Source organism: Marmota marmota, unplaced genomic scaffold (assembly GCF_001458135.2).
Source record: "Marmota marmota marmota unplaced genomic scaffold, marMar, whole genome shotgun sequence".
NCBI classification, from domain to species: Eukaryota; Metazoa; Chordata; class Mammalia; order Rodentia; family Sciuridae; genus Marmota; species Marmota marmota.
Window position 1 is genome coordinate 995571 of NW_026000243.1, and position 12150 is coordinate 1007720.

At 32.6% G+C, this 12150-nt stretch overlaps 1 protein-coding gene across 1 annotated transcript in view; it reads left to right on the forward strand.

Annotated features, from left to right (window-relative positions):
- Positions 1 to 10868, forward strand: part of Tyrp1 (tyrosinase related protein 1) — a 19162-nt gene extending 8294 nt beyond the window's left edge. The window contains exons 4-7 of the mRNA XM_015499101.2: positions 2772 to 2939; positions 5027 to 5206; positions 9401 to 9547; positions 10246 to 10868. Coding sequence (XP_015354587.1) covers positions 2772 to 2939; positions 5027 to 5206; positions 9401 to 9547; positions 10246 to 10451 — 701 coding nt within the window. The 3' untranslated portion in view covers positions 10452 to 10868. The remainder of the gene's footprint in view (positions 1 to 2771; positions 2940 to 5026; positions 5207 to 9400; positions 9548 to 10245) is intronic.
- The last annotated feature ends 1282 nt before the right edge of the window (positions 10869 to 12150 follow it).

Below are 12150 nucleotides of genomic sequence, written 5' to 3' on the forward strand. Positions count from 1 at the left end.
AAAAAAAAAAAAAAAAAAAAAAAAAAAAAAAAAAAACGAGGAAGAGACAGAGAAAGTAACCTTAAATAGAACAGAAGGAAATAGGTGTATAATTTTCACCATTGAAAGAGTATTTAGCTGTTTATAGAAATAAAAATATGTGATACTATATAATATAATTATATAATAAAATTATATATAACTATATATAATTATATAATATATTTTTCCTCTATGGAAATTTAAAAATTAGAATAAATTTGTATTTTTTGTCAGGCTGAGTTATTCTACCTGTGGCAGAGAAATTAAGTGGAAGCGCATACCAAAGCTGTTATATTTGGACTTCAGAGTTTTCCATGCATTTTCTAATAATATTTATGATTGGGTGCCCCCAAAAAGGACAATTCAATAAAGTGAAGATGTTTTATTTTCATCACAGTTTTTCTTATAAATAGAACAAGTCTCAAAATTCAAAGACATAGTTTTATGACAAATTAACAATTATTTGCTGTGAAACAAACTTTAAGATTACCCTGGTCTCAGTTCAATATATAAAAACCAAATATTTTATTTATTACTTAAGCTAAAGAAAAGGGGAAACTAAACTTTTATTGAACACATTATATATCTCATAGTATGTGAAATGCTTTAGTATCTTTAATCCTCATAGCAATTATTTCTTCTCTCTACTTTTCCTCTTGGAAAATCCTATTTATTCTTGTGGTTTCATTGATCATCTTTGTAGGAAACCCATACATATTATATCAGATCAATACTTCCTCAGCTATCTCATTGTTTATATTCTTCTTGCACTCCACTTGGTTGATTGAAAAAGTGATTTATTGACATGTAACATTCTTCGAGCTACTAAAATATTATCTTTGATTAATCAAATGAAAAATAGTTCTTTTTATGCCATATTGCTCAAATCTATTTTTTTCCTTCAAATACTCAGAATTTTCCATTCATTCTTGGAAATTCCACAGAACTCTGATACACTGGATGTGAATATTTGTTCATGTTTAAAAAATTTAAAAATAACTGGAGACAGTTAAATAAATAGCCTTAAATATTTTCTTTACTCTCGAAATTCTTTACTATGAAATTCCACAAGGGAAAATTAGGATATAGTACTTAGAAATTCAAGTTTATCCATACGTTTTTGGGGAGGGGGATTTATTGATAATTCCCTAAACAGTAATCCTCAAAATATCAGCTCAGATTGATAGTTTAACTAGTGATTTTGGAAAATTTTGGGTGATGATGTAACCCCAATAAATGCACATATACTTTCCAATCTCAGTATAGGTGTATTTTTTCTTTATATATTATATAAAGTTCATTATGCTAATTCATCAGGTAGTAATAATTATGTTAATTACTATGCAATACAGGAAGTTTTATGAACAAAGTAAGTGGAATGTGAGTTGAAGTTGCAATACTCTCTCTCCCAGTCCAATTATATTCTTTGTCCCTTTAGGGCACATATTTTTCTCTCTGGAGACCAGTGGGACAGACTGATGCAAAATGCTCCTAGTCAATCTCCTCTCTTCCCACCGGTCTAATTTCTTCCTAATGAATTAAATATAACTTTCTGTTCCTGCTACTTGATGTCTTCACAATAAGGCTCTGGTCTAGCTTCCCTTTGTTCCCCACAGTCCACTATACTCCTCTATTGCCACATATTCCTGGAAGGCTCTTCTCCAAACAAGCATTTTTTACATCCATCAAGAGCCTTCCCAATCAACAACACACACCAAACAATTGCTGTAAATGCCAGGCACTGTGAAGGCCAAGGAGAACACTGCTGAGCAAGGACAGAAGAGTTCTTCTGAGAAGGTTTCTGTATAAATAGAAGAGAGCGGCTTGACCCCTCATTATTTCCTCTGCCTAAAATGATTTACTTTGTAAAATTCCTCCTAGTTCTATGGAAATTCTTTTCAACCCTTCAGAGTTCTTTATAAATCTCTTGTTTATGAAATCGTTTTGGAGCCATCTGACTGGAAATAATTTCTCTCTCTCTCTCTCTCTCTCTCTCTCTCTCTCTCTCTCTCTCTCGTTCTCTTTCTCCCTGCATCATCCTTCCTCTCTTCTTCACTCCCTTAAAGTTCCTATCATATTATCTATCCCTAGTAACACAGCTCTTTGTTTACCTATTTGTTCCTACTCTTCAGAAACTTGAATTATTTATCACATTAATTGATGAAAAAGCTGAAGAATGTGTACTTATTGAAATGCACACTACTTTACAAAGTGATTGGGGATTTTTTTCCCCCCTTAGGCCTCTGAAGACTTGAAACAAATGGCATTTTGGTGTGAAATTGTGTGTGTGTGTGTGTGTGTGTGTGTGTGTGTGAGAGAGAGAGAGAGAGAGAGAGAGAAATATAGAATTTATTGCAGAATTTAGGTTTGGGAGATAATTTCAGCAAAATCCAATTTTTTATGGAATTCTCACTTTGTTATATTCTCATGAAAAAAAAAAATTAAAATTTGTTTCCTACCAAGGAAAACCTATTTTTCAGTGTTCATGTTGTGTATAAAGTTTTAGAGCTGGGGGTGGTGGCACATACCTGCAATCTCAACTACTCCAGAGGCTGAGACAGGAGGAACACAAGTTCAAGGCCAGCTTTATCCTGTCACAAAAAATAAACGGACCCACAATGTAGCTCAGTAGTTGAGCTGGATACAATTCCTAGTCCAAACAAACAAGCAAACAATAACAACAGAACATTTAGAGAGTAAGGACAAGACCTCTGGGCATCCTATAAATGTTTGTCCTCTTTTTTCCCCAGGCACGGAGGGTGGGCCAATCAGGAGAAATCCAGCTGGAAATGTGGGCCGACCCATGGTGCAGCGTCTTCCCGCACCACAGGATGTCGCTGAGTGCTTGGAAGTTGGTGTATTTGACACACCTCCTTTTTATTCCAATTCTACAAACAGTTTCCGGAACACAGTGGAAGGCAAGTAAACTAAATCCGTGCTTTGGAGAGGAAGCTGCCAGGTTCAAAATCAGGTCTCTCTGAAAAGGCTTTGAATGGCATATTGGTCCTGTGAGTTCCTATGAAATGAGTACTGGTAGCATTTACTCACAATTTTATGCTCAAAAAAAGAAGCTTCTTGAAGTGTCAGACTATGAAACTCCATGTAATAATTACAGAGGAAGACACTGAAAATTATTTCCCACTCTTAAACACACACAAAAAAAAAAAAAACCTTAAAGTCAAATTTCTGGCAGCAACCTGGCCATTATGTGCGACTATATCCAAGTCTAGCCCTGGCAAATAATATTCAAGAATTGACATTTACTTTTTAAAAACAATGTTCTTTAATAAGTCAAAATAACAATTTAAAGTAATTTCAAACAATTAGTTGACATTCTCTAAAACCCGGTTTAGGCTTGTTATATATAGGTTTTATCATCCTGTAACTTTTTAAAAACACTTACTAAAAAATTGACTTATCTTCTTCTGACTTTTAATTTGAGCTTTCTTGCTCACCAACATTTTTCAAGTATCTCAAAGCTGAGAAAACTGAAATCGAAAGAAGTGAAAGGCTTTCCTGAGATATTTAGCTACTTAGTAACAGAACACAGATTCAAATCCAAATTTTCTAAGTCCAATGTCTTGAAATAATAAATTTTGATACTCTAAATCATACTTGATACATATTTAAAATTTTAAAGGACAATAATTACATGTAACTTTAATATAAACTTCTTATTGGGGCTGGGGTTGTGGCTCAAGTGGTAGCGCGCTCGTCTGGCATGCGTGCGGCCCGGGTTCGATCCTCAGCACCACATACCAACAAAGATGTTGTGTCTGCCGATAACTAAAAAAAAATAAATAAATATTTAAAAAAAAAAAAAAAAAAAAAAACTTCTTATTGTTCAAATTTTCCTTAAAGACAGCATTGCACACATTAGAGGATGTGCTCTGCTACCCTGCCACCCAGAAAATGAGCACAGGTCTCTCTCCTGTGATCTGAGATACTTGATAGATAAACATGATAATTAATTCTCTCCCCTTTTATTATCAAAAGCATATGTCATTCTTATCTACTTTAAGTGTGTTTTAAATTTAATAACTACATAAATGCAATCATTTGGAGATGATTTCCTAGATAATTACTATATATTGACTAAACTAGAATTTATAAACTAAGTAGACTGATTTCTAAGAGAATATACAGATTGTTTTATTAATGCCTAATAGAAGATAAATTATACTGATTTCCTGGCGGCAGAATGTATGAAAATTCATACATTTCATGTACATTATAAACAATCTTTAAATATTTCCTGTTATCAAAATATAAAGGAATAAATGCATGAAAGATGAATAAATGAATGAATGGCTTTATCTATACAACATTCTTCAAGCCATTCAAACACATATAACTCTTCACTTATATTTGCAATCTTCTTGGCATCTATCTTTATTTTCTCCTTAATATAGTGAAATATTTATCAAAAATCCTATAAATGTTTTGACAGTAGATTTTCCAGATGTTTAAAACTAGTACAGAAATGGTAGGAAAGTGCTGAGACATATTAAATTCCCTACAAAAAAAATAATTTTCTAAAAATAAACATGCTGACAGTCATTGAAAAAGAGTTGAGGTTGGAGACAAAAGTAACATCTGGCATTTTAAGTTTCAGGACAAACAAAGTGGTGTTCTTCCAATTGTGTCAGCAATTTTTAGTGACACCTGGAGATCTCTACTATCTTTATTTTCATGTAGAACAATGTCTGCCTTGTCAAGATAGAATGTTGTATAAATTTTGACTGACATGCTTGGCAGGTCATTATTTTTAACCTAGAGGTTACCTTTAGAATGTCATGCCACTAGTTTAAAACTAACCTAGTTCTGGATATAGCAAGCAAATGTCATCAGCCATTGGAACAGAGAAGTCATGCTATTATATTAATGCAAAATTTGGCCTGAAAAACGTTGGATAACTGTTTCTCAACATGATCACTGCTATTGATTTGAAAAGTGAAATATGTGCAGCATTTTCTACTGTTCTCATCCTTACTTTTAAATCTAGGTTACAGTGATCCGACAGGGAAGTATGACCCTGCTGTTCGGAGTCTTCACAATTTGGCCCATCTATTCCTGAATGGGACAGGAGGACAAACCCATTTGTCTCCAAATGACCCCATTTTTGTCCTTCTGCATACTTTCACTGATGCTGTCTTTGATGAATGGCTGAGGAGATATAATGCTGGTGAGACACTTTCATATGCTTTTCTAAGTCTCCACGAAGGGGATTGCTCTATGGCACAGTTATCAGTTTAAGCTAGCACTCGACACACATAAAATACCCTTCAAAATAAGGATAAAATAGCTGCACTCTCTAGCCATTGCCAGATATTCAAAGCCACTCTGAAAGTGCAGGAGCTTCTCAGGATAGTTACTTTAAGATGACATTTATTCATTGGGACTAACCAGATAATGCCTTCTCATTTTTGCTATGAAAAAATGATTATCATGTCTCCCAACTTTTTCTTCCCATATCTTCCAACCAATATTCTCATTGCTTTTTAACATAAATGGGAAAACCTAACAGAGCTCTTTTTTGGTGCCCCCCCAAACTAAATATTCCACACCTGATTTAATCCACAGTTCTGAGTTTTGTTTATTTTATGCCCTTACATAAAATTGAAATTTTGTTAAATTAAAAAGTTAATGTTGATTTTTATACTATACCATAGAAAATCTCTTTTAAAAAGTTCATTTCAGTCAATGCATTGTTTAAATATTATTAGAAAGACCTCTTTTTCTGCATCCCTACTCAGCTGAGAGTCTTGTATTACTTTTTGAAAGATGAAAATACTTCAAATAGTTAATATTTTGAAAGTGATCTACATTTTGGCTTCTGTGCTTTTAGTTCATCATGCACATAAACATGGTGTCTGAGGTTAATTAACCATTGATTTGTCAGTTCTTAATTTTATGTGTGTGCATGTGTTTGTGTGAATAGTAAAAGTCTCTATTCCAACCTGCTCAGTACCACTAATTGATGAGTTGGTTAACAGTCTACTGAATTAGAAAATTTTTAACAAACAAGCAACTTACACATAAATATTGTTCAGTTGTCAGTGAATTATGAATTCATTGATTGGGGTTCTACTTCATATTTCATGTGTATTTATATAAAAAAACTGTAATCACAACAAAGTGTCTAATATTTGCAGTATCAGCTTCTAAAAAGTGAAAAAAAAAAAAAGACAATAAGACTTTTGTGATGCAAACTGAGTACTGGGTTTCCATGATTCCCTCACCCCTTATGATTATCTTGCCCACTCCCTAATCTATTTAGTCATTCACTTTTAACAAAACTTTCCAAAGTGCTCAACTTATTTCTTATAGAAGAAACGTCATTTTTTTCAATCATAATTATCACTTTGTGTATATTTAACTGTATTATTTTGTTACAGTAACAAGTAAACTGGAATTAACAAGGTAAGGAATTAACAAACCCAAGTTTTGTTAAACATATACTTCTAAAAACTAACCAGCAGTGTATAAATTATGCTTATCTAGCCATTCACAATGCCATGTATGTTAATAAACTTTTCAAAGAAAATGGAGAATTTTAGGTAATCTGGCAAGTCTCTTTAAGTGGAGTTTTCTTTCAGTGATGAAAATTGTTCTTTTGCTTTTCATATCTTGATTGAAAAATAATTACTTCACATTCATAGCAATTGGTTAAAGTTCTCTAGATTCAATAGTCATTGATGAACCAGAAAAAAAAAATAGCTTTATTTTATTTTCCTGACGCTCCCTTTGTTTGAGCTATACCTAGCATAAAGTTTCTCGTTACCTGGTAAGTAGTGGAAAGAAAAGTATTATAAATAAAAAATAGAAAATTAGTCTACAGCATATTCCTGAGAAAATGTGGCCAAAAAATTAAAAGGTAATTTGTAAAGTAATGTCATAAAACAACTATCATATGGATAAAGGAAAATAAAAATATTAGAGGAATTTCTAAAATTTTCCATAAATCAGAGCTCTTCATGAAAATAAATCTAGGAGCACAGAATGAAATTACTTTTTATATGGATCAAAGATCTCTATAAATATATTGAAGGTTATTTCAAATTCATAGGATTATAGAATTAATTACTAACATCAGAATGGGATAACAATTATATTTTATAGTCAAAGGAAATTACAGTCATTCACTTGTAATATCCATTATGGAATTTTCTTAATAGACATGAGATAGTCTAACACAGACCATCCAACTCTAATTACAATAGCATTAATTTCTATTTACTAAATTGTAGGTCTGTGTAACATATAATTCAATTCTTTCTCTTTTTTCCCAACTGACAATTATGAGTTAATATTTAAACATAGTAGCCCAAAAGTTTAGTGCATTTCTCAGAAGGCAGTTAATACATTTCCCAGAACAATTACTACTTCACCTCTTGAGCCATGAGAGAAATGAAGTAATCACACACATCTATATGAATCCTTCACAAACATTATTTGGGAACACCTACTATTTCCTGGGAAGTATTCTAGGTTCCAGAAGTAGGATACAAAACTCAGACCTGCCTGGTGGTAGAAATGACCATAAGTAAGTGTAAATATACTATGTTATGTTAGATTGTAAAACAGATAGTACATTTGATTGTAAAAGTCTATGTAGACAAAATCAAAACACAAGATAGGGAGTACTGTGTAGATACATGGAGGAAGATTGTTCCAAACAAAAAAGGAGAAAGGAGCCCAATGTGGTTGGAGCAGAGGAGGAAGTAGGTAGAGAATGGTAAGAGATACTAAGGTCAGAGGGAAAACAGTGCAGAAACTCAAGATCCTTCAGTTTAAGAGAGATGGGGAGCATTGGAAAGATTTTCACATAGAGAAGTTACATGGCAATCCAGTTGCTGCTACTGTTATTTTTACTATGATTCTTCCAATGGATTTCACTTCATCACACAGGTGGAACTGAATTGGGTTGAGGTTGGTCAAGTCAGGATTCACAAGAAAGATGAAATGAGAAGTTTGAAAATTTACCTGAATTATTACCAGGTGTGGTGGCACACGCCTGTAATCCCAAAGGTTCAGGAGGCTGAGACAGGAAAATCACAAGTTCAAGGCCAGCCTCAGCAACTTAGAAAGGCCCTAAGCAACTTAGTGAGACCCTGTCTCAAAATTATAAAAATAAGAACAATAAGGGCTAGGGATAGAGCTCAATGCAAAACATCTCTGGGCTCAATCCCCAGTACCAGAAAAAAAAAATACCTGAATTATTAACCTGAATGTGTAACTTTAACAAATAACTACTAAAAATGTGCTGGATTATGAGCTCCTTGAGGGCAGGAATGTTACCTTTTCATTGCTAAAATGCCAGTGTCTATGCCATTGCCTGTCACCAGTAGGCACTCAGCACGTTTTATCAAATAAATATTCAATTAGCTTTAACACAGTGAATATAAAGTCGCCAAAATGTAAACACCACTTGCCAAGTCTGTGATCATTGTTCTTCAAACAGTGTGATTTATAGGATCACAATAACTGTTGAGGTAATACACATCTTGCAAATAGAAAATATAAAACCCAACTGGCCTTCTCAAACATTCTAGCCCTTAAAAACATATTCTCATTAGTGACCTGCACAAGCCCATTTTGTGACATTCCATTTGGTATTTAATTATAATCCCATATAAATAGAGAAAAACAAAGAACAGCAAAACAAAGAACAACCTTTTGCCACAGAGAACCAATTATTTCCTTTATCCCTAAAGAAAGAAATTCACTAATGAATGATATGTGTTCACTAATGAATGATAATGTTAATGATATAAATTCCTCATATATAAATACCTTATACTTAGAAACAGGAGAGAGGGAATGAAGCAAATTAGATTGCAGGAACTTGATGAAAATTTTAAATTATTTTTTGATAACAATAAAACCTGAAATAATATAGATTTCTCTAAAAGTAAACATAAAGAAATGAAAAATATCAAACAAATTTGTCATTAAGAACAATCTCCAATAAATACATCATCTCTCAAATTTGAAATACAGATGACACTACAGTAAGTCATAGATGTATCTTTTCTTTGACTTTGAAAAATGTTTTATGCATTTTAAATTATCTGCCATAATTTTAAAAATAAAATAACTATAATCATCATAGATAATATGATACTAAAATTCCTCTGTTCATAAAAATTTTACATGTGTATTAAATGATATTATTATGTGCATTCAAAGCATGTGAACCGTTTTATGTAATTTATGTAATTTTCTGTTCTGCTATAGTGAAATTTTATGTCTTAATTCATTGTGAAATATGAAAAAAAATTTTACATTCTCTGTTAATATTGAACACCTAAAAATATAATAATCACATTAATATTACCTTCGTATTTATTAACCAGTTGTCTTTGGAATATATTAGATATATCCACATTCCCACTGGAAAATGCTCCTATTGGACATAATAGACAGTACAATATGGTGCCATTCTGGCCTCCAGTTACCAACACAGAGATGTTTGTTACTGCTCCAGACAACCTGGGATACGCTTATGAAGTTCAATGGCCAAGTGAGTGTTAAAAATGTATTTTTAATGTGGTATTTTCCAAAAGCAAGCTTGTTGTCTCTAAAGTAAAATAATCACAATATTCTGAAGCATACCTTTTCATTGGATATGAAACTTTCATTTGGACTTTTGTTTGGGGATAAAGAGATGGAATTTAACATTTATTGAGAACTCACTCTGATGTGCTATTGAGCTGATTATTCAGCACTCTGTCTCATTTAAACTTCACAAGTCTTTGAGGTAAGTATTACAATTCTTGCTTCACAATTAAAGAAGCTGATGTTTAAAGAGGTTTGATTGTCAAAGATCTCATTTCCAATAAGTGGGAAGAATGAGTTGTCAGCTTATATTTATAAATGAAGAGGGATCAAGATATTCTTAAGCTTTTCTTTCTGAGATTTTGAAATTCAAAGCTTTCCTATTCAATTTTAAATCTCAACAAGCATCATTTCTTCAACTTAAAAATGGAAATGAAAATAACTGTCCAATGAAAATAACTGTAGACTACTAAAGAAGTTAGAAAGTGCCTTCCAGATTACAAATGCTGCATTAAGCAATGTGGTCCACTGAAATTAAATTTGAAGATTTCTGTTAAAGTGATTACAACAATACCTTATTCAAGTTGTCCATGTTTTAGTGACAAATATATTTAGTGACAAATATATAATATATTTTTAACTCTCATTTTCTTTTTCAAATAGGTCGGGATTTCAGTATATCTGAGATTGTAACCATAGCAGTAATCGCTGCTTTATTACTGGTGGCAGTTGTTTTTGTGGGTGCTTCTTGTCTGATTCGTGCCAGAAACAAAATGGATGAAGCTAATCAGCCTCTCCTCACTGATCAGTATCAACACTATGCTGACGAATATGAAAAAATCCAGAATCCTAATCAGTCCAGGGTCTGATAACAAGAAACCTATTCCTGTATGCATTAGTATCAGAGAAAATCCTGTTGGAAAAATAGTAGATTGACTTATCAACTGTATTTTCTTTTACTTTGTTATTTTCTTTGTTATACAGACATATATTAGATTAAAGCATCATTCTTCAGAGCAGAGAAGAATAATTTGGACTCTTTTAAATAGATTATAATTATGAGCTCTATTTAAAATAGTAGGCTGAATCAATTCTATAATATTTGATGGGATAGTGTGATGATCTTTAGCATGCTTCAAAGGTTGACTATATAAGATATTATGCTTTAAATATAAATAAAAATAAAGTTTGACATAAGATCTCTGTTTAAAATACATGAGTGGGCATTTCTACACTTTTAAAATGCAAATGTATTTCCATTTTTTATATTGGTCCACAGATATAAAGGCAACCACATTTATTGGTCAAAATTAATTATGTGGAGTTATAAATAAATGAGATCTTAATTCACTTTTTCAAATTGGTGTTGTCATTTGGTTTCAGCTTACATTATTTAGTCTCAGAGTTTTAGTCAGTTTTGCATTTCTGAGACCCAAAGTCCTGACAAGAACAACTTACTGGAGCAAAAATTTATTCTGGCTCAGCTTTTCAGAGGTTCAGTTCACTGTTGGCCAACTCAGGACATGGCAACCAGAAAGCAAAGAGAGAATTCCCTCACCAGGGCTAGATACAAACTCCAAATATATAGCCTCCAGTGATCTGCTTCCTCCAGCCATCCCTTACCTGCCTACAATTATAACCCAGTAAACCCATAGGATTAATCCACTGATTAGGTTATAATTCTCATAATATTATCATTTTACCTCTGAATCTTCTTGCATTGTGTCACACATGAATGTGGGGGGACACCTCATATCTAAACCATAATAGTCAGGTTCAAGGCCCAAACAAAATCACAGTCTTTGTCACATTTTGGAGAGATAAAGCTTTCCTTTGCTAAGAGAGGACTGCTGTTGTCTGTTTACCACTGTGTTCCCCTACCTCCAATTCACTGAAAGGGAATGGAATTCACTACCCATTCATACATTTCACCTCTTAATTCCACTTCTAGCATCTTAGAAGTCTACAAAGAAAGCATAAAAGTAGAGAACATGCTTCCTAGTATTCACAGATAGTGTTCTATTCTCTGTATTTCATTCAAATAGCATATATTATCATTTGCCAACCTTGTATTTATTTTCAAAATAAAATATTATTTATTTCATTCTCTGCTTCTATCCAGTTTTGCAGTTATGCTATTTTCCCCTGTTTTTCTATGTTTGTTTGTTTGATTTTGTTTTGTTTGTGGTGTTGGGGCTTGAACCCAGAGCCTCATGAATGCTATGCAAGCACTCTACCACTGACTCACATTCCCAGCCCTTCCTTCTGTTCTAACTTGAAGTACTTTTTCTCTTTTTGTGTTCTATAAAATAATATTCCCAAGATGAACTATATACATTGATCATAAATGAACAAACATTGAAATTAAAATTGGAAAAAAGAAATACTAACTATAATAACCTTAACCTATAGAAAATGGCTAATTTGATATTCCCAACCCAATATACAGAAACAAAATCAAAGTCATATGACTCTAATTTGTTACTAGTTTTCTTTATATTAACCAATCCTAAGGCTATGTACATAAGATAAACAGAATATATTAAAGAGCTTGATATAAAAATAGGA